At 40.3% G+C, this 23,770-nt stretch overlaps 1 protein-coding gene across 6 annotated transcripts in view; it reads right to left on the minus strand.

Moving 5' to 3' along the window:
* The window catches only part of HECW2 (HECT, C2 and WW domain containing E3 ubiquitin protein ligase 2), a 369,345-nt gene that overhangs the window by 17,812 nt on the left and 327,763 nt on the right, over positions 1-23,770 (minus strand). For all 6 annotated transcript variants that reach the window (XM_086719188.1, XM_086719186.1, XM_086719189.1 and 3 more), the window contains 9 exons: positions 23,645-23,765; positions 22,071-22,184; positions 11,709-11,861; positions 9,835-9,933; positions 6,388-6,517; positions 4,966-5,112; positions 4,204-4,318; positions 1,268-1,353; positions 178-290 (listed from right to left, as the gene is read on the minus strand). In XM_086719188.1, the coding sequence (XP_086575314.1) occupies positions 178-290; positions 1,268-1,353; positions 4,204-4,318; positions 4,966-5,112; positions 6,388-6,517; positions 9,835-9,933; positions 11,709-11,861; positions 22,071-22,184; positions 23,645-23,765 (1,078 nt within the window). The remainder of the gene's footprint in view (positions 1-177; positions 291-1,267; positions 1,354-4,203; positions 4,319-4,965; positions 5,113-6,387; positions 6,518-9,834; positions 9,934-11,708; positions 11,862-22,070; positions 22,185-23,644; positions 23,766-23,770) is intronic.

Consider the following 23,770-nt stretch of genomic DNA (forward strand, 5'->3'; position numbering starts at 1 on the left):
CTCCTCCATTTTGAAAGGTAATCAAAGATAAATTCATTCTAAATTCTTAAGCTTTTTTCCACTCTCCCAAACTTTTAATATAAAAACAGTAATTAATCAATACACGCATAACTTAAAGGTCTCTCTCTCCCGGAACATCTGTCGTGACAGTACAGAAGTGTTGTTTTTTTATTTTACCTGGGAAGAGCAGTGATTTTCCCCCATTTCTCCACACAGAATCTTCTTGGGCCATTACTCCCTCGGAGAGAAGCAAATCCTTCATAGGGAATGCTGGATGTGCCTGTGACAAACTATCAACCAAAGAAAACAGAAGGATAAAGTGAAACCAAGAGGCTAGCTGCTGACAAACGCATGGCATCATTCATGTGCAGGGCTCTCGGGGAAGAACAGCAGGTTGCTCACTGGTGGGAAAGCCTGAAGACAAAACTCCATAGGTGTGGAAAAACCCAACACAAGAATTCTGACAAAGATCTGGGGAACACTAAAGAAAGACAGTGCATTATAAAAGAAAAGGAGATCCAGAGGGTCTTAGTAGATAAAGCATCCTGTACGGCTAGCCAGCTCAGTAGATTAAATTGGGTGTATTTCCCATTATAGATAAATAAAGTAGGTATATCAATCAGCCTAAGTCTACTTGGCATCAGTCCCTGATCAACTTGAGGTAAATGAGGACCAGATCCTTGATCCAAAGGAGTTAAGACCCAATCTACTTGTAAGGCTCAGCCTAAGCATTCAGAAGGCTTGTTCCCGATATTTCTTTGGCTGCGATCAACCACTAAATGCCCATGTAACTATGAACACCACAAGAAAATAATGAGTTAGTTTTCCCAGTATCCTTGAACTTCACTGTCATCTCAAGTTTGTGGAAAGTTACATGGAAGAAAAGAAAAGATTCTTTTTCAAAGACCTGGTCACTTCCTAAGAGACTGAAGGTCATTTTCTATTGCTAGAGGTGCTGCCCTGCAGAGTGCCCCGGGATCTCGTGTTGAAGGGACCAAGTTGCCCTGAAGGCAGGTGTTTTTCCTGGGATTCTTGGACTGGAGTTGGTATTTCCTCAAAATTCTAATGAGATGCTTGGACGTGGCTGGGGATGTTCTGCATAGTGATGGAGCCACAGAACATGCAATCAGAAGAGTCTGAAACAATGTATCCCACATTTGCAGGCAAACATGGGGTGTGTTTACTGAGTACTTAGCAATTATTAAACATAAGCAATTCCAATAATAATTATATTAATGCATTAAAAAATTAACTAATGGCATCTTACCTGTAACAACCTGAGTCGCTGTTCATTGTTGAATCTTTCCACTGCAGCCCAGAACCACCGAATTACAATATGATTGTCATGATATCCTATTAAACCAATCAGGAAAGCCCACATTACTTTGACTTTTCTATGTTAAGATGACATGACACCATGACGTGTCGACAAAAGACCCCCAGACATAAATCATCATCTTGGATTCTTTAAAGGTTGTCTATCATTTAAGACTAGGGAATAACACTGTAAATACAATCACATGAGTGTCAAAAGTCAAACAAAGACAATACTCAATGAAACTAGGAGGTCTCTGTTTCCATTTAGTGGTCAGTAAACAAAACTGGTGGAGAGAAGAACAACAAAGTTGTCATTTTAACCATACCATTTCTGAAAAAGATCATTGCTATTACTGGAAATACCTAACTCTTTTGGTCATTCATTTAAGAAATAATTTTCAAGTATCACTATGCCAAGCACTGTACTAAGCTTGGGGGTAACAATGGCAAAGCAAACGGACCCTTACAGGGCTTCTGGTAAAGGAGAGACATGTTAAATCAAATAAGTATACAAGTAAATACTTAATTGCAAACTATTTTAAAACTACATATAATGTTCATATTTTTAAATCAACTTACTTTTTATTAATAAAAAGGAAATCGTAATTTTATTACTCTATTTCCTTCAACTAATAAATCGCAAATAACCACGAACCTAAATGTTACTTTTATTCCATAGCTTAGTAGAATTTAATAAAATGTCAAAAGTATCATCCCCGGGAGGATTAAGGCAGTACGTGTGGATCCCAAAATCTTTCATCGGAGAAAAATTAAGTTGAGAGAAGATTAAGGTACAATTGGTGATTCAAACCAATTAACTCCATGTGCTCGAGGTACACAAAGCCACTCTCATTCCGAGTCAGCACAAGTAAGTCCAACATACAAGGTGGGTAAAAAACGATTTGAATTTGAATTTTTGCTCACAGGTTACAGTGGTTGTAGAATTTGGGGGAAATTTTGCCTTAGCATTTACCATTTGATCAGTGATGCTTAGTGCCCTTTGGACAAGAAAGGGATCCAAGTGAAAGGTAAATATATTTATACTGGACATGGTGTTATACAGGCTCCATGTCCATTTGGCAGAAACTAGCTATTTGGTGCTGAGCAAATTGTTTTCTCATCTATAAAATAAGCACAGTGGCTCTTTATAGCTCTTCTGATCTTATGAATCAGGCCCCTTTCTGCTTCTCCTTTGCTGTTTGTGCCAAACCTTCTGGGGGAGGAGGACAGCAAGTGTCTCTTCATATTCTCTACAAACAGCTGCCTAATGACCACATGGCAGGTGGCAGAGCTGCCTCTTCATCCAGTGCCAGCTAGTTGGGTCAGCAAACAGCTGGGTATCTCACCATCTCTCTGCCTCCCCACCCGGAGCACTCTCTTCCCAAGCATTTCACTTGGGAAGATTTACAATGACCATGGAAATAGGGACTTGAGTAGACATACACGGTGAATAAAGCTTACAATACGTAAAGATGAATATGGCTGATCTGATTAACAGTGTTGCTATTAGAATCTGCCCGGGACAGAGCCGGGGGGGGGGGGGGGGCGGGGGGCTAATGGCATTTATGGTAAGATTTTTAAGTTATGTAGCATGCTGGAGAAAATTGTGTTCTAGGTGGTAAAAAGAGCTTGGTTAACAAAGTTACAATAACCAAGGCCACATATGGGTTACACATGGGGCCAGTTGGAAAAGATGCATCGTAGCAATTGGGTTTCAGAAATAGCAGCAAGAGAGACTGCAATTTAATACGGCCTTTCAGAGAAAATGGGCATGCACGGCCAGCCCACGGCAACAGCGATGAGCTGGAAGAGCCACGAACAGGCAAGAACAAAAGCAATTCAGCAAATGTTATTTTTTTTTTTTTACTCTAAACTTTAAAAAATTTTTTTTAATCTTTTGTTTCAATTTACAGATAACTGAAGATAGAGATGTTCAACTCTCAGTGTATTCTGCTAAGTGGTTAATTCAGCGACTTAAAGTTTGTAGTTTTTACTCTCCAAGTTCAGAACTGCTGCTAACCTTACATTCTGAGTTAAAAACCAAAAGCCAAAATCACAACAAAAAGCAACTGCTATTTGTCATGACTTTCCGAAGACTGTCACACTGCAATAAATTTCAGAAAAGGTATTCTCTCTTTGCTTAAAATTATGGGATAAAACTTCAACTCTGGATCACCATCAGGTCCCTTTCAAAGTCTATTAACTCAGTGAGGAGATTTCAATGGCTTCAGTCCCAACTGCTAGTGGACAATTTATAGTGATCTACAGAAATGCCACTTCTAAAGCTTCCCAGGCGGTGAACTGTCATACAATGCAGGTTTTAACTAATCTTACAGTAGTTTGCTTTTCAGTTGAACTTCATGCTTGAGTTTAGAAGGGCCCGTTCCATAAGCTTCTTGAATTTTGAGAGCCAGGTCTTATTCCATTTATGTGTTTCAACCGTGAATTACGACTGGTAGGTAGTTCAGTGAAATGCAGAAAAACTGCCTTTGCTCTATTGGGAAGCTTAGAGGGTGTGTCGCTTCAAGTTTTAGAATGGAGGGAGAAGAGGTGGAGTTTGACCAGGTGGATATGAGTTCCTAGGTGCTTCACTAACAACACCATAAAGCAATTAATTAGTGTTCTTATGGTCACATTTCTTCACCAACAATTAACAGTTATGACATCCTCAGATGGTGTGTAAACAGTCCTTCCTCCACTTGATGGATGAGGTAACTAGGAAAAGAAGGGAATGTACCTTGCCCAAGGTCTCAGAGGAGACTGTGACAAACCTATGATTATAATACAGAGTGCCTTGCCTATCCTGGATTCAGGCTGGCATGCTAACCATTTGCTTCCCCTTAATATGAAACGTAAAAGTTCAGCCATCTCTAAATCACATTTCACCTCCTCGGTATTCTGTGTTGTTTCTCCAGTCACTCAGGTCGATTTCAGCTGTGCCCGCGATGACAAGTTCCAGTTCTCTTGCATCAAAAACAGACACCAGCCTGGCATCCACCACCTGTGGAGTAAAAAGAATGCAGGGCATGGCTTGCGAGTCAGGAGAAATCTCAGCTATAATTACGCCTCATCAGAAAAGGAGGGCACAAGGAATTTTAGGAATAGGACGGAAGTGCTATGTGTAGGCACTCTGAAGAATGCAGTGCTCTCGACAAATATATTTTTAAGACAAGATGGATGAGCTTCTCCTCAACAGAATTTTCATTTTAAGACTGACCACTGATAAATCCAGTTTGTTTTTCTCTTTTAAAAAGATCTAGTGCTCCTCCAAAGGAAGTCACATGGAGTATTTGTCACAACTCATTCAAACCCTAAGATACAATCACTTCACATAGCAAGCATGAGACGTGATCACCCGTATCAAAGCATGAGTAAGATGTATGACTTCACTGTTATTAGTGGTCGTTAAGTCATGAAATGCTACTTGAATTCATCATTTTATTTCAAAGATCCCTTGTAAGGGGGCATGGAGCTTTTTTGTGTGCTTGAAACACATACAAAATATATTGGAGTTTTTAAATTGAAAGTGCAATAATAAATATAACAAAAGAAAAATGGAAATATCGCACACAAATAAAGCACCAGAAGATGGACTGTGGTATCATAGACAGCAACTTGCAAAACCCCACTCCCTCTGATTGTCTTCACCTCATAGAAGCCACGCACTAAACTCTCTGTTTGCTGAACAACACCCCTCTCAATCCGCCATTTCACCATCCTCTCGATGTACTCCTTCTTGTTCTTCTCTGTGACCGGGATATTGGCACCCCCTGGTTTTAATTCTCGTTCGGTAATCTGAGATTAAAAAACAAAACAAAACACTGAACATAAAGAAATACTCTTGATGTTAGAAGAACACTGCTACCAATGAGCCGAAATCACCCAGCTACCTGTCTTTGCCCTGGCCACGGCGGGAGGGGGGTTTCCACAGCAGTGGGGGGAGGTGCAACATGGAGCCCATGCACACACCGGTGCTCAGTAAAAACTAGGCACTGAGCTGATGTCTAAAAGCTTCAGTGGTTAAAAATCTATATATTGTGAGTGCTGGAGGTTAAATTTTAAATCCTGACTAAACTAGTAAGTCTTTTAAATGAAAATAAATTAGCTCCAGGTTTTGCCCCACTGCTATTGGAATGTTTGGCAAAAACATATTTTCGCAAATTCCATTAGGGTTCAGAATCAACTACATATCAAAAGCCAATATTTAAGTAAAGATTTGCCTTAAGGAAGCAGAATTACATTTAAGTGAATGTTACATTGAGAACTTCTTTTTTTTTTTTTTTTTAGTCAAGGAAGCTTTTTTTTTTTTTTTAACATTTATTTATTTTTGAGACAGAGAGAGACAGAGCATGAATGGGGGGAGGGCCAGAGAGAGAGGGAGACACAGAATCTGAAGCAGGCTCCAGGCTCTGAGCTGTCGGCACAGAGCCTGATGCGGGGCTCGAACTCATGGACCGTGAGATCGTGACCTGAGCGAAGTTGGACGCTCAACCGACTGAGCCACCCAGGCGCCCCTACATTGAGAACTTCTTTTCCAAAACACAAAATTCAGAAGACCAGTCAAACATAAATGTGTAAATAAGAATATTACTTATGAAACAGTATATAATTTTTGAAAGAAATGTTTTTAACCAACGACCATGTTTTCAAACCTTCACCAAAACATTATTTCATCCCTCAGCTTCAAAACATTTTCTGCTCTTAAACATGAATGAGAGTTAAGTACAAATGCCAATTAAATAATTTAATATTCAACTCTGGGGTAGCATGGACTTTGAAAAGCTGTATTTTATACAAGGCAATTCTAAAATTTTATGTGGATATTTTAGTTGGGAATAAAAAGAAGATTGCTTATAACATACAAATAGTTACCACAATCTGTAAATTAGACCATCCTACTCTGTTGTTGGTATTAAAATAATCTTTGTAGCCAAAATTATTATAACTGTATATAAACGGGGGTTGAAACCACCCAACAAGCCACAAATAAGTACGCATATGAATTAATTCTTCATCAACCAACAGCCTTTAATTACCACGCTAAGTCACCGGGGATTCACATACACAGACCTGCCCAAAAACTTCTTCATTCACAGTGAATGTCAGGTCCAGGATGTCATGGATATCATTGTCTTTCATCCACTGCAGGCTCTGGTGGAACTCTTCATCAAGGTATTCTAGATCACTCAGGTCACACAGACTAAGATGATAAACAGATAGAAGCAGATATGTAGGGATGACTGTTAGGAAAACCCCACAGACACAGGAAAGAAACTAAGAATTGAAGACAAGAACAAGGTCAACAACATAGGCAGTGATTTCTGGAATGTTCTCAGTCAAACTCAGTAACCAAAGCAGCTAAATAATAAAAAAAAATACGCCATACGATGTAAAAATCCTGGATATATAAAATGCCTTAAATCAACCAGCCTGTCCGAGTGGCTGCCATTTGCCTAGTCATTCACGACTAATGCCAGAGCAGGAACTGGAACTCAGGTGTTCACAGCCTGAGTCCCATATTCTTTTGGCTACGTTATACCACCTTAAAACGCTGTTCTCATAATTAGATATTTTTGGTGTGTTTCTATACTGTACTTTAACTTTGTTATTTTTTTCAAAGACTAGATTGAGTGATCCACATTCACATACATCTCCTTTTTCTTCATGGTTCTTGTTCTTTCCAGGTTTCTGAAAACAGCAAGCTATGGAATCTCTCTACAATTATAATAGTTTTCCATACTTCTTTCCTCTTTTTTCATTGTGGAGAGAGGATCTGCATACAATGAAGTTACTGTTCTATAGCCCAGTTTTAAGGTGGTAACAACTGATTTGCTTTTGTTGTTTTGAATTTTCCCCCCATCAGCCCAATTTCAGAGGTCATTTTGTTTGGTTCAGTATAAACATTTATTAGGCATCAAGGATGTGCCAGACATCTTAACACCTACTTGATAAACAGTTACTGCCCTCAGGGGCTAATGGTCTAGTTGGGGAGACAGGCACACAAATAGGTCAATTAATATAAGGTGATGATGATAGCCTAGGCTGGGTAACACTTAAAATTTGTGTATTTCTTACATGAATGTTACACTCCAATTAAAAACAATGATAAGGTAGATACAGGGAGCTCTCATAGCAAGAATGCGGGACTTCAACCTGGAGATTCAGGAAAGTCTTTTGGAGTAGGTAATACCTACATCAAAATTTGTAGGCTGTTTAAAAGATAGAGAAGTAAAGGGAAATGGATGAAAAGAAGGAGAAGGGGGAAAAGAAAGGGAGGAGAGAACAACATTAACAAAGCACAAGGCCATGGAATATGCAAAATACTCAAGCATACTGGTAGTATCAGAGAGTTAACCACAAGACATAACATCCAGAGAAGGCTAGGAAGGTAGCTGGGACCAGGCCTTGAATATCATTCTAAGGAGCGTGGTGCTTCGGAACTACGGAAATATTTTAGGACAGGAAATGACATGATCAGATGTGAGATGCGATTTTAAATAGTTCTCTGGAGATTGTAGTATAGAGGATTACTTAAAATGGGGGTGGGGAGAGGAGTGGTTCTCATCAGATGGTGGAGGCAATTAGTAGACCACTACAGTAATCTGGCCAAAATAAGATAAGAGTTTTATTTTAAGAGCACAGCTATTAAGGGTGGACAGGAGAAGATGAATTTAAGAATTATTTAAGGGGTAAACATGGGCATTAGTAAGTGGTATCATCAGGGGTATAAAGAAGGCTATCAAAATAGGGGTAGCAAATGAACTCATGTTGCAAGCCAGCTCTGATTAACTGCCAGTCTTGAGGACTATAAGTTGAAAAAATTCCTGAGGCCAAAATGAATTCAGTGGGGAAAAGTATGATAAATGATTTGTGAACCACAGCATGGCAGTGGAATGGGTGGTAGGGAAGAGCAGAATCTGTGCTGTGTATCTGCCATCCCCGTGTGAGGGTGACTCCCAGTTTCTGACCAGTGACCTGAGAATCCTGGCACCATGGACTGTGACTAGGCACACTGGAGAAGGTACACTTTTAGGTTGAGGAAATTGAGGAGTTTAGTGGTCACCATGTTGATTTTGAGACGCCTAGGAGACATGCACGTGGAGACACTCAGTGGAATGTTGACCACATGAGCCTCTAACTCAAAGATTAAGACTAAGGGTGCAGATGTGAGCCAGTAGGAGAAGAGACAGGTGTAGACATTTCGCCATGACAGCACATAGAGAGAGAAAAGCAGGAGGGGGGAGAGGCAAGAATGGAAGCTCCAGGAACACCGAAATTTAAGGGGAAGTCAGAGGAGAAGCCCATGAAAGAGACATAAAAATAAAAGGGGAACTGGGAGAGAATAGTGTCAGGGACACCAGTGGAGGAAAGACACAAAGTAAGTGGGTGGGGTTCGGGGTTGGAGTGGTCAACAGTATCAAAAAGCAGTAGGATGATACAGTAAGATGAGGACTAAAGGATATTCTTTAAAAGCTTCTAAGGGTTACTGGTGGCAAGGAAGCCAGGCTAAAGTGTGTTGAGGGCACATCAGCACAGACCACTCTTTTAGGAAGCTTATAGGAGAAGATGAGAAAAGGCAATGAAATGGGAAGGTGCAAATCAGACAAGGGGAACCCGAGAGGCAAATGGACAGCGCCCAGTTGCCCAGGGTTTCATCTGCCCAGACACCAAAAGGGAGGAAAGCAAAAAGTCTTCCTACTGACCCTCTTAAGAGCCCATTAGAAACGCTTGCTTTTCATTTGAAGTCTAGGCTTCCATTTTACAGAAAGCAGGCACATGGCCTCTGTCAGGGAATAAGCTGGACAGAACCCAGCAATCATTCTGTGCTTTCTCCTTGCAAGTTTGAGCTACTACCCCACCAGACAGTTGCCTTCTCCTGTTTAGCCTTGTAAATGACTACTGATTACAGGACAGAAACTGTTTGCTCTACATTTTACAATAATTGCAATCTTTCACTGTGGCAACAATGAAGAAAAAGTTCTGTGAATGCTAAATTCTCATCTGCCATAATAAATTACTATCTTGCATATAGGGAAGTCTCAAGAAAAATAAGGGACTGCCCACCTCCAGCAACCAAACAAAAAATAAGACAAAAACAAAACAAAAGGAGAATGAAAACTTGGACCAAGAGTAAGCAGTTGAAGTCTGCATTAAGCAATATATAAAATGCTTCTCATAAAGGATAGGGGGCTGTGAGTCACCAAGACTAACCCACAACTATTCTATTAATAATCGGCATTAATACCACAGGAATTCCAGTGCTGTATTTGAAGTACAATTGTTTTGAAGAAACATGTGTTGCAACAAATGAGAATAAATTTTCTAGAACAAAGCAAAACTAAGACTTTAGGGGCAAGACAGAAATACAGGGTTGGGGAAAACACAGTGACCATATTTGAAACTGTTTTAGCTTCAGACATCTAAGCAGATACATGACACTGACAAAAGGCCCTTTTTTAATAAAAGAAATATTACATTCTTACATATTAATTGCACAAGCAACAAAAATACTCTTACATTCTGAGAAGAGCTTTATAAAAGGGCCGTGTGAAGAAAGCATCCAACAAATACTGGTGTATTAGCGCAAGACCAAGAATCCTACCACTGAACCGGAACCTGTGAAGAAAAAGCACAAGACAGCTTACACATCATGAGGCAGTTTCTAAATTGTTCTATCTGACTTCTAGAAAGCCTTTCAGCTCTAATCATCTAAGTTTGTCCAGGACTGATCATTTACTGGGTCCGTGAGAGTTTGTGTGCATTGTAGCCTGTGTCTTCATTAGGCAAATATTCACATTTACTTGAAAAAAATCTGTTTCACTCTGTTAATAATTCCTTCACCTCATGTTAATAATGTCTACCATGTAGCACCCCACATGGTCAACACGAATTCCCCATGTGCAGGTCAGTGAAATTTCCCCAAGCCATTTCTCAGAGATGACAGACTGAGACCAGTGGTGGTGGGGAAAATGCTGTCCCCTTCTAGTTTGCTTGCAAGAATATTCGCAGAATTTCTCTAATACAAACCCACTAGCAATCCCCTCTTGAGGAAAAGCCCAATCTCAAAGTGAGAAAGTTCCTATACCTGGTCTCTCTCAAACTGCACTCCGGATGGTAATTGTCACGATCCAAGAATTATGCATGTGGACCTTTGGGGGAGTTTCCTCATGGGACATTCTGTTCTCTAAAATTTCAAGGCTCAATCCTATTCTGAATCACTTTGGAAACTTTACTAAATACATCAGTCATGATTGGATTTGCTGAGATGTACACTTATTTTCTCTTTCAGAAAGGGATCCAAAAGTGTACATCCACACTGAAGTCCATACAGTCCATCTGTGATTTTAGTATTAGACAGCCATTTTAAGATGAATGTCCAGCAGCTTTGTTTTCTTTATTTCCACCTAAGGTAGCGTTAACTGTAATAGCTACAGTTAAGAGGACTCCAAATTGTAACTAAATGGAGTTAATTTGAAGAGTAAGTCCTAAAACTTAATGCCCTCCACCCACCAATATCAACCTTCATGACTCAAAGAGAATTTTTCCATGAGTCTTACTTACTTCTTTTTTGTTGTTGTTACTATAAATAAAGAGGAACAAGCAAATAGGGGTTATAGAGTATTTAAAGCGTATAAACGCAGGGATTAAAAAGGTATGTAAGGACATTTGGAAAGAGTGCAATTCAGGGTTTTCAGAAAAAGTAATCCCCAGAGGGGAATCCTATACCAGTCTTCCTTGATGATTTTATGTGAAAAAATAGAAAAGGAGCAGTCCCTGGCTACAAATTTCAATAGCTAATAGGGTAAGCGCCACTGCTGAGACTCTGAGCCCGTGTCCTTCTGCCAGGTTCTCTTCTACTATCGGTTCTTCCAGGGCACCGCACCCTCCCTCCCTCCTACTAGAATGCCATCATTACCCTCAGCCAGCACCCCAGCTGCTCTGCCCCACCCCCAGTGTTGGCCACTTCCCCAAGGGCTGCTCTAGCAGCTGCCGGACCTCTGGGTCAGGACCTTCTCCCACCCCATCTCACAGCTCAGAGATGCCCAAAGGTGCAGAGCAGAATCTAGCGATTTTGCTGGGAACCTAACATCATCTGGAACCTTCTTTCAATGGGAAAAAAAACCTTTTGAATTCTACCCAACTCACTTAAAATTGGTCTTTTGGAATACATTACTTCTCGGTCTTTTGGCTACGATCAAGTGTGGAATATAATCTATCCCTAGCTTGGAGACTGCCTGCATATGTAAATTTGACAACAAAAATAAGAGTCAAATGAAACTGAAAATATGATTTTCCCCAAGGAAAAAAGTGTTAAAAGAAATAGGGGTTCCTATAAAAAATACTCTCACAGAAAATCAACTGAAAAAAAGTGTTGAGGAAAAAGTACTTACCATTCATGGTGATTGTCTACAAAAGCAGACATGGGACTTATTTGTACTGTGTATGTGTCGTTGGCTGAATATTCAAATAAGCCATAATATGGGTTAAAGAGTTCTCTGGATACGAGGAAGAAAAACTCTCTGGAAGGTCCACTGTAATCCAGCCTTTAGAAAAATTTCACAGAAAGAATAACCAGTTATTATTATTTTTTTCTATATATTGGGCACATTTTCTACAGAGCTCAGCTTTCTATAGAATAGTCATTACAAGTCTAATTGCCCACATGTCTGGACTATCAGAATAAAATGAATGATCATGAGTCCCAATCTTATCCATGTCTTGACCCAGAATAGTGGAATGGGCATTTGTATGAGGCATATCCAAGCCTAAGCTACACATCAGATAACGGATAAAACAGGCAATATGCCAATAATTTGGTTGCATATATACACACATATAAAAAAGTAAATGTTTTCAATGTCTGGAATGGAGTTATGGAGAAAGGGAGTACATTGGGAAATACTTAAACAGAGTAAAACCAGAGAGTATCGGCTACCTACATCCATGGGACATGGAGTCCTTATGGATTTCTGAAACACTTTGAAATGGGAAAAGAAAGAGACTTTCCTGAACTGGTGATAGGAGAGTACAGATACAAGACCCCCTAGGGAGATCAGAGGCCCAAAAAATGGAATGACAGGGTTCGAGTGAAAACTTTAAATTATAAAACACCAAGGAAAATTATAGACAAGTAAAATGAGGGTGTCTAAAGCTTCCTAAACGAAGGTATCCAGAGAAGAGGCTGAAACTCTAGCACCTGAACTACAGTGTAAATTCCATTTTACTTAGAAAGACATCAGGGTGAAGGAGACGCATGAGAAGCAATTGCGTTAGCTTTGAGGAATGACAAGTGGCCAAGAATGCTGAGAGCAAAAAATGCAGCAAAGAGGAGTTTGTAATAGAGTGATTTGATACGCTAAATTTAAAATGAAAAATATAAAGCACATCTATCCCACGATGACAAGTTTACACAAGGGTTCAAAGAAAGGAGGGAATGCTGGAGGGGAACGGGAAGCTGCGTGGTGGGATTCTGTAAGACTTCTTTTGTTCACTCTACTTTTTTTCTCTTCTGGAATTTTCTCCATCGGCATTACTGCATTTTTTATTTTTAATGAAAAAGGAAAATCATCTGAGTCTTTTCCAGTGATGGGATTGTGTGACAGAGAAAAATTACCTTGTTATAGGTGGAAGAAAGAGATGGGATACTTGTAAGCAAAATAAAATGGCTTTTATAGCTCTTCGTTGAGAGTTTAATAGAATTTACTTAGAACGTACTTCAGCCATTCACATACTACTTTGTCAACTTTTGCCATATCTGAGTATATAGGTACTGTTAAGTGTGCTTACCACGTTTCATTATCAACTTTAAATTTTCTTGCTTTTCTAATGTAGCCTGTATTATGTCTTACATAATATTTATGAAATTATGATATGCCAGCTTTATTTTTTTCTAATACACATTAAAAGAAATATGTAAATATTTTAAAAATGTCAGTTTGTGTAATAGCTAAAATCATCTCATACATCTCCGGTCCTCACTGCACTTTGGGAAATACGAGTGTAGACAGGAAACCTATGTGTGCAGAAAAATGCAAACATTAACACACGCTCTCAGAACCCAAGAGGCCTTAAGGTGACATGACACAGCTGTCTCGAGGCAACTGAATATAATTGTGGCTACCAGGTGACCACCAGCATTGGTGAGACTGTGCTAAGATTACCATGCGGACTCCCAAAGCAGCACCTGGGCTCCCTCCCGGGCACAATGATGCGGACTACCTCTCCACATGCTAAGACCGCAGCAGTTGCCTGTGGCTTCCTCCCTCGGTCCTACTCCTGGCCTCTGACGCCACCGAGAACAAGTAGAATACTTCTTCTACTTGAATGCTCTTCACATACTTAGGCTTTTTTTCAACAAATATTTGAGTGCCTATTATATTTTGAGTACTAACCTAGATGTAAAGATATAAAATCTTTCAAGAAGTAATTTTCTATAGGAACTCTAAAGTGTAGCAGTTTTGGTATCCCTGGCTCTCTGCGTCTTCCCCCACTCTTGAACATGGCCACGTCTTTCAATCTCCTCTGAAGGAAAGGGCTGGGAATTCCCTTGACACCCTGGTCCTGTGCTCTGGACACTCTCCAGGGTGTCAAAGTCTGACCTAAGGGGTGGTGTCTAATACTGATAACAATACTTCAGGTGTGGTCTTGTCAGCACAGAGCTTAGAAAGAGCCCTGTCCTCTCTTCCTGGACATTCTTCTTGCTAATGCAGCTTAAAGCCATCTTTCCTCATGGGACAGCCGCTTTACTTTGTTGATTCATAATGTGCTAGTCATCAGCTCAAACCTTCCACCTGTGCTGCTTTATCCCAAGACTCTCCCCTCCTGTCTGCATGTCGCTGTATCTTTTTAGGACCTAAGTACTAGACTTTATACCTCTTCCTACTAAATTTCACTTTGTGAAACATGGTCCACATTCCAGTCTACCCAGATCCTTGTGGATGCAAATGTCCCTTTAAATTTCCTATTGATGGTGAATTTCATCATCAGATCCCTGTGTCTTTCCAGAAATAGAGAATGCCAATCAAAGGCATCTTAGAAGTCATTTTGTCCATCCCCTCATTTTACTGAAGAGAAGACTGAGGCTGAAGGACATCACTGACTTGGATCAAATGAAAGCTGCAGGGGCAACTCTAGGCCTTGGCACAGGTTTCCTGACCCCACATTTAATGCTCATTACTCCTTACAGCCTACCGGTCAGTACATTTTAAATGTTATCAAGACTAATAAAAATGTTGCTTATAAAGCAGGGGTCAGCAAATTATGGCCTGAGGGTCAAATCTGGCCCATCCTCTAGCTTTGTAAATAAAGGTTTATTGGAACACAGCCATGCACATTTGCTGACATGTTATCTGTGGCTGCTTTCCCACTATAGTGGCAGAACTGAGTAAGTACAACAAGAAATGTATGGCCTGCAAAGCCTAAAATATTTACTATCTGGCCTTCACAGAAACTTGGCCAATGGAAGATCAAAGAAAGGAAGAGGAAAATGTTCCTTTATTAAAATACCTGGCTTACTATAAATCTTCATCTTTAGTGAAGATCTCTTCAAGAAAATAATGACTATAGTACCCTAGGGTATATGTAACCTTAAGAATAGTCACAACTACTAAGTGTGAGACTGTGGTCTGCAGTGGTCCCTGACCTGAAGGGCCTTTCAGACACAATCGAGGCACATGAAGGGCCACAGACAACTGAAACGTGAGCCAGTTTTATAAGACGGTTTTCTTACAAAGAGACAACTGGTTTAAGAAAAATGGGCTTATAGCTGCTTAAAATTAAACAGTGGCATTCAGTTAGAAAGACCTTTGAGCTTCAACTCTCAGTGTTTCCATAATACCACACCTACCAGAGTGTATTATAATAACCTGTTTATGTGCTTGCCTCCCCTATCCACACATCTAGGCTGTAACCATACAGAGAAGGGGACCGTGTCTCTTTCTCATTTTTGTATTCCAAGTACCTTAGCCTGATCTACCACAGGGGATCAATGTCTATTGTTGAATCCATGAGTGGAGCTCTCTGATGCTCTCTCTAAAGAAAATCAACATAATTTACATTGTTATTTGACAATCTAGCAGAGTGAATTATTTTGCACAAGTTTGCCTTCAGGTGGTAGATTCATTCAGTGATATTAGGGTATGCCAATCCTGAAAAGACAACTCGATTTGCACACATTGTCAGAAATCACTCAAGTGAATTATATTTAGCTTGGTGCTTGTCCCTTTCCAGATCTAATATCTTCTAATATGGTAAAGTTTTTAAAACAACAAAAGCGGACCTCACTGATTGGTTTTTTGTTTATGATTAGAGCTGATTCTGGCTAAAGATAAGGAGAGTGTTCCCTGAAGTATTAAAGTGAAAAGTAAAACTCCTTCCCCCCTCCCCCCCCCAAGAGAGAACAAAGCTAATAATAGTTCCTCTAGGAGGAAAATGAATCTTCTCTAACTGGTCACGTTTTTATCTGCTGGTGCATGCGTGTGTGCGTGCGTGTGTGTGTGTGTGTGTGTGTGTGTGTGTGTGTGTGTGTGTTTTAACTCTAGCAGCACTGATGGAGCCACTCTAAAGCCAAGACAGTTTTAAACACTTGATTTGATTATCATCCAAAGCTTAGAATGCATATCTGAGACCAGGCTGTAGATTACAAATGATACACGTCTACCTAATTCAGTAAGACGTGTCCTAGCAGGACATCTCGTGCATGTGCTTCCTGCAATGTCTTACCAACCTCTTCCATATAAATAGTTAATATGACTCATATCACAGGGATCGTTTGTTACATTCCTGTTTTGCCAGTTAGGTTGGTTCCACAGCTAAAGGCTTGGCACGGAAGTACAGAAACTCCAGACAACGGGTGGGTAGCCATACAACAGCTGCATCTGAGGGCATTTCGGAATATGCACAGATGTCTTTGGGCTGGCAGTGTAGTTTTGAGCCCATGAAGTGCTGAGGAAGCATTTTAAACACCATCTCGTTGTTGGGCCAAGAGCACCCAAGTTGTCAGCGGTATTCAATACTTGTTAAAATAATTAATTTTGTAATTTTATTCTCCTGTCCTTTGTTTCCAACTCAAAATTACCAAAAACAAAGTATTACCACGTAAGTAGACTACTGAATGAAGGAGGATGGTGGCAGTAGGAAGTCACACCACTGTTTCCTATAAGTTTTCTGGAAGGCAGAAAAGCTTTGCTCTCTTAATAGTTGGTTCAGGCAAACATGGCCTTCCTACTCACCTTCTGATTCACCCTCGGGTATTTATAGCAGCAAGGCATTAGTTCTTGAGCTACTTAAGGAAGCCTGCTGGGTGAGTAAAGAATTTTGCAAGCAATTAGTGTGACAAACAAAATTCTGCCTGGTGATACCAAGCCCAAGCCTATGCAGAAGTACCCTTCAGCAGGGCTTGGATTATTGGGGTCACCCTGCAAATGTCTCTTTTTGGAGAAAAACAAGCAGCACCATGAAGTTTAACTTACATCTTTATAGACTGACTCCTGGGGAATAAATGGTCAAGCTCAGGACTCCAGACAAGTTCTAGCAAGGATTAGACCAGTCATATGTAAGAGCCTCTGGTTATTTTATAAGCAGAGATGCAGGAAAACCGTTTCCAATCTCATCTTCCTTAGTTATGTTCATCTGCCTGCCTCAGGAGAAACAGCACAGAAGGAGCTCATCTGTTCTTAAACCCCCGAACTACAACTGTTTGCACACGGTCCCTCCCTAGTCTAAGCGTGGTTTTGCAAGACAGATGATTGATGTCAATAGATGGCACCTCACATATAATGAACTCATTCTTCCTTAAAGAAAGGTGCCTTTTAAAGATCTGGCCATGGGGGGAAAAAAGAGGTGAGGCAATCACAGTATAAACATTCTTTCTTTATCCAGGCCATTATTGCCTTACTGTTCAGGGTACTAAGAAGTTAATGGCCCCGGACACCTTATCAGAATACAACAGTCTGCCTAGCTAACTTTTGACACCACGTAAGCTTTAGTTGCTAGGGCTTCTAACTGAGAAGAAAATAATATGCTGGAGAATATGCAGTGCTCTACTGGCCTCCTTCCTAAAGAAGCAACTTCTAGGCAGACAGAAGCCCAACAGAAAGAGGCAACCACATGCATGCAATTTCCCACCACATTCTGTCAAGATGACTCAGTTTCCAGCCATTCTGCCACTGCTGACTTCCTACCCTTTTTTGCAGGGGCAGATAACCAAATTAACTTGGGTGGAAAATGTAATGACTAGAACAAAACCTCCAGTTCTAACCAAATTAAATCACAGTGGTTTGCTTAGAAACTGTCTACTTTTTGTAAAAAGCCAACCATAACATTATTTTAGCAAGAAATAATAATTACTTGTCAACTAACACACTTGCATTCACAGGCTCTGGGACTATTTTTGTATTTTTAAAAATGAGCATTGGTTATCACCAATATTCTGAGATTAATTTTACCTTACATGGAATTTGTAGTTATTCTGTAAATTTCTGACTATAAATTTTCTCATAATTTCTCTTGATTCAGCTGTTCCATTTCAGAATAATATATATGTATTTCAGACTTATGCAAAGAGCTCAAAGCAGAACTGAAGTCTGTGAATCTGTTAATTCATACTTTTTTTGGAGTGCAAGCAGATGCAGTTTTCTTAAAAATAAATCCCTTTTGAGGCACCTCGGTGGCTCTGTCGGTTAAGCAGCTGACTCTTAATTTCGGCTCAAGTCAGGATCTCACAGATGGTGAGACTGAACCCTGAGTCCGGCTCTTCGTTGACAATTCAGAGCCTGCTTACAATTCTCTCTCTCCCTCTCTCTCCCTGTCTCTCCCCACCATTACCCTTAATAATTTGGACTTTCCACAGAATTAACCATTTCTATATACATATTATTCTACTGACCTTAAGTGCAGAAGGAAGTATACATATACCCAAAATCACCCTGGTGGCACTCTCTCATCAGACAATAGGGAAATAAGAAAAGTTGTTTAGGGAAACATTTCCTAAATCTCCCAAATCCTGTCTATATGCTTTCATTTAGCAAATATTTTGTCTTAGAATAGTTTTTTTATTTACAGAAAAGTTGCAACGATAATATGGAGAATTCTTGTATACCCAGTTTCCCTCTTATGAACACCTTACATTATTTATGATTAATTAACAGATACTGAGACATTATTATTAGCTAAAATCCATACTGTATTCAGATTTCCTTAGTTTTTACCTAATGTCATTTTTCTATACCAGGATCTCATCCAAAATGTTATATTAATGTTTAATTGTCATGTTTCCTTAGGTTCCTCTTGGCTGTGCCAGTTTCTTAGACTTTCCTTGTTTTTGATGACCTTAACAGTTTTTTATTTAATTTTTTTATGTTTATTTATTTTTGAGAGAAAGAGAGAGTGCTAGTGGGGTAGGGGCAGAGAGAGAGAGAGGGAGACAGAATCCAAAGCAGGCTCCAGGCTCTGAGCTGTCAGCATAGAACCTGATGTGGGGCTCAAACTCACAAGCTGTGAGATCATGACCTGAGCCGAAGTCAGACACTTAACCGACTGAGCCACCCAGGTACCCCTGATGACTTTAATAGTTTTAAGGAGTACTGGTAAGGTATTTTATACAATGTCCCTCAATTTGGATTTATCTGAGGTTTTTCTCATGGATAGACTCACATTATGGGTTTGGGGGACCAAAGATTGTGGAGATAAGTGCCATTTTCATCACATCATGTGAAGGGTATATACTATTAACATGATATATCGCTGTTGATTTTAACCTTGATCATTGGGCTATGTGTTTGCCAGGCTTCTCCACTCTGGACTTACTTCTTTTTCCCCCTTCCCATATTATACTACTGGAAGAATGTCATTATGTGCAACCCACAATTAAGCAGTGAGGAATTATGTTGAATTATTTGGAAATCTTCTGCACAGATTTGTCTATTCGTCATTTATTTATTTACTTATTCAATCATGTATTTATATCAGTACAGATATTTACTTTATACTTTGGGTTATAATCTAATCCTACTTGGTTTCGCTGCTCAAATTATTCCAGCTTGGGCCATTGGGTGATCTTTCAGTTGGTTCTGGAGTCTCTTTGACATACTCCTACCATTGTGGATGTTTTGAGCACTTTTTTACTTTTTGCACTAGAAGCTACTTTAAGCTCCATCTTGTATACTTCCGGCCAGTCCTAGAATCAGTCATTTCTCCAAGGAATCTTGTTCTTTTTATTGAGGAATAATATTAGAAACCAAAACTAGCCACTGGGTGTATATGTTTTTAAATGCCCATTACTGGGGCTAGACATGACCCATTTTGAGAGCGTTAAAATTGATGGAGGGAGAGAGATGGAAAACTTTCACCTCTACACTTATACTTCAATAGAAAAATTTAGGTAGATTTTCACTTTGAATATTGATTATAATCCAGAAAGGAATGTTATGATCTTCAATTTTAATGCGGTTAAATCAATGTGTCTGAAAAGGTGGCAAAGTCTAAAATAACTTTTTAATTATATGTTGTTTTTGAGGTTTCTATTTTTTCAGCAAGAGTGCTATTTTAATCTTTTAAAACAGGGTATGTATTCTCAATGCTTTAACAGCAAAATGAAGTATATATATATATCTAATAACCTATGTGTATGATGTTGACATGAATAAAGACATGAGACCAGAAGTTACCTGGCCATATTATTCCAGCTTCAATAAGCCATACACAGAAGGGGCTTGATACGATTGTTCCTGATGGCTGCGGTCCACACTTCAAAATGCCCTACCTCTTGTTTTCCCTCTGGAGTTACAGGAAGGAGACAGGTGATGGAAACAGGAAACATTTGGACATTAGTGGCAACCGGATACAAAGGTATCAAACCACACTCAGCCTGGGCCTCCTCCTAGGAACAGATGTCATCAGTCCAGATCATAGGACAACTACCTGAGGATGATCAAGTAGGATAAGCATCCGCTCTATTCAAACTTCAGTACCAGGGCCTCCAAAGACTCTTCCCTACATCTCTGAGATCTCAACAAACTGTGCAAACAAAGAAGGAAGGCAGCTGGACTCTTGGGGGAGGAAAAGTATTCTCACCCAAACGAGACTAGTTATGTAAGGAAATATTTGGAATGCCATGCACACCTATGATTAGGCTTAAAACATTTGCCTTCATTTTCAACTGTGCACCTGCATCTTAAGCCAACAGAAGCTAGAAGTCTATTAATGCACTTCAGCAATGAAAACAAGTCACGGGCAAGCTTCTGCCCAAATTCTGTCACTTAGTCTTGTGTTCCCATATAATATTTTCCTTCAATGTAGTTACAGCTGGGACTATAAACAGCATATGTGATGAGACTAGTGGTTATCAGTCAGCTGTAAGAGTGAAAAGATCCACAGGTAGGAAAAAATTCTGACAGAGCAGAGTTCAGGAGTTTTGCCTCTATCCCAGTGCTGGTCCAAGAGTCCTGGATGAAAAGCCTAGTTTTGAATCCTGATTTTGCTGTTACCTAGTTCCATCAGCATGCGCAAGTTATTGTACACTTTGGAGCCTCCAAATTAACCATATATTGAATGGCTGCATATATTGAATGGTTGGGTATTACTACTATGAGTCTATAATCTAGCACACTTTATTTCCTGGGCAGGACTGAGAAGAGTAGCTTTAAAATGATCCAAATCGGGGGCGCCTGGGTGGCGCAGTCGGTTAAGCATCCGACTTCAACCAGGTCACGATCTCGCGGTCCGTGAGTTCGAGCCCCGCGTCAGGCTCTGGGCTGATGGCTCAGAGCCTGGAGCCTGTTTCCCATTCTGTGTCTCCCTCTCTCTCTGCCCCTCCCCCGTTCATGCTCTGTCTCTGTCCCAAAAATAAATAAACGTTGAAAAAAAAAATTAAAAAAAAAATAAATAAATAAAAAAATAAAATGATCCAAATCAACAGAGTCAAGAAAACAGCCAGAGTTCAGGCTATCGTGTGGTACTTTTTAAATTGGCCCTCGTGATGGCTGGGTTACAAAGAAGGTGCTGCGACTTGAAACCCAGACCTGAAATGAGGAAGGAGGAAGGGGGTCTGGACAAGACGAGAGCTGTCACCTTCGGAAGTGTTACAGAACAGCTGTTATGTCTATGTGGACGCAATAAACAGTGCGTAGGAGTCTTTGCTCCTTTGTTTCTTAACCCTCATCTCCACAAGCGCACTCACGGAAGAGTCATAGAAGGCCGGAGACATTTGTTTATGGCAGGTGGTTATTTTGGTAGGTGTTACTGTCCCCCCAAAAAGAGGAAAACCGGCGACAGAGAAATAAAAACCAAGGCCCGGGAGTCACTGCTTCAGAAGCTTCCAGGTAGAAGAGCAGGATTCTAATCCGTGACTCTGAAACGGAGCTTCTTGAACAGGTGAGGCGTGTACTCCTTCCACCCCAGTGCAGATTACGTGCTCACAGGGAGCAGAATTCCTGTCTTGTCCCTCACAGCCCCACTTCTTCCCTTTAAGAAAGAGATATGCACAGAGAAGAAACCAAACGAGCTTCTGCTCTCAAAATGATCTACAGTTACTAGCGTTTACCCAAGAATTTCTATGTCAAATGATTTAAAAACCAGAGGAAGCCTTAGGAAAAAAAAAAAAAAAAAAAAAAAAAGCCCAGAGGTTTAAGTGTATGAGAATGGCATTTCCTGCCAGAAGGGTTTCCTGTTTCAGGCAACCACAGCAACCACGTGGTGAAGCATCCACTGTGCAGCCGCAGTCTGTGTTCCACACACCACTTCTCTGTTCTACTCACCCTTCCTCCCCGACAAATGTGACGTACAGCTTATTTCTCTGTAAGTCTTTTCTGGAGTAGCCCATAATTTGATTAAAAGCATCTTCCAGTAAGTGATCTCTTCTGATAATTAACCTGTCCATAAAGAGACATTTGAAAAACAGATTATTTCCTAATCCTTATCTTTCTAGAACCGGACACTTTTGATTCAATTCCCACTTGCCATAATTAACTAGGTGAAAATTGCGGTGACTTACTACATTGTCGTCTGCAATAATACACATTTGGCTTTTGCTCTTAACAGTAGAGGTCAAAATACACAAGCAAATGGTTACCTAAGTGGAGCACTCCACCTACAACATATGAAAACGGCTCATGAGTCCTTTCTGAGTGGCCAAATCAATTTACCCCAGAAGGAAGATGATTGTAAAACAACATAGACCCAAAGCTTTTGTTAATAAAGAAAGGACAGCCCTATGAGGTCATGTTTTCAGTGAGAATGTACCTAGATAAGGAATTCAATTACGAAGTATGCAGGGAAAGACTTATCAGAACCAGAAGGAAAAAAAACAAAAAACAAAACAAAACCCTCCACGCTCTCCAAAGAAGACACATTTATGACTATGCTTAATTTAATTCTCAAATTAAGTGAATCTGAGGTTCCCCGAGTGACAGATACAAATGGACGATACTCATAGCCGACAGTCTACTTGTGATGATGATAATAAAAGTCATCCTGAAGGTATCAGTTTGCAGTTAGTACAGATAGTCCTAGAAAGGGAAATAATAGGCTGAATGCAGGGAAGCCTGAGCTCAAGCCCTTCTTAAGTGAAGCGTGAGAAAGGGGAATCTCAAGCTGATGTACTTTGAGGGTGAGAAAGTAGGACCTGTGAATATACTGGAGGGAGCCCTCTCTGTGGGGCAGTGAGCTGGGGAGCTGGGGGTGGCTCCTGCATCTCCTCCCAGGCACCCAGCATCACGGGTGTGGCAGTGGAGACCCTTCCTCCTCTGCCCTCTCTCAGGTGGCACAGTGATCTCCAGTGGGTACGTGGGGCAGCAGTGGAGGAGAGGATGAAGGCAGTACGGATAAGTAGGGAATGAAAATAATTCAAGGCCAAACAGCGTGATGATGTTTAATTTCCTCATTGAAAGGTGGGTAAAGAAAGGCAGAAACAACATTCATGACATATTTCATTGGACAAGTGACATTTATTTCACAGAACAAAACAAAGCTGAGCAGTGTTCCTACAGTCAGGTGAGGAGACTGATACAGGACACTGTGACAGCCTTCCGGCTGTCAAATGTACTGTAAGCAAAAACAAAGAGGTACTTTTCAGGAGAAATAAATCAGCTTTTTATTTTGCCTATATTTTTACATGGAACGTGGTGTTTGTTTTAAAACCTTAAGCAGAATGGTGTTTAATTCCAGAACTTTGTTTTCGATGATCCTGTAATTCACACATCATTACCAAAATTATTACACTGACTAAAACAAAGACTGGTCATCTGAAATCACAATCAACTTCCTACATTCCCAACTGCATCCCATCCCTTCACCATCACCCAAGCCTGTGGTTTGTATCACTTTGACTTACTTTAATTTCCCTGGGCCTTGTCCATATCCTTTAGTCTCTAACTTCCTGTAAAAGTTCCTTAGTTTGGCTTCAAAGTCTCGCTTGTAAGGGGCAGGAGCCCGGGCATTGGCACGCTGAGTACCTAGA

This window comes from Puma concolor, chromosome C1 (assembly GCF_028749965.1).
Source record: "Puma concolor isolate L17-30 chromosome C1, mPumCon1.1.hap2, whole genome shotgun sequence".
In the NCBI taxonomy this organism is placed as follows: Eukaryota; Metazoa; Chordata; class Mammalia; order Carnivora; family Felidae; genus Puma; species Puma concolor.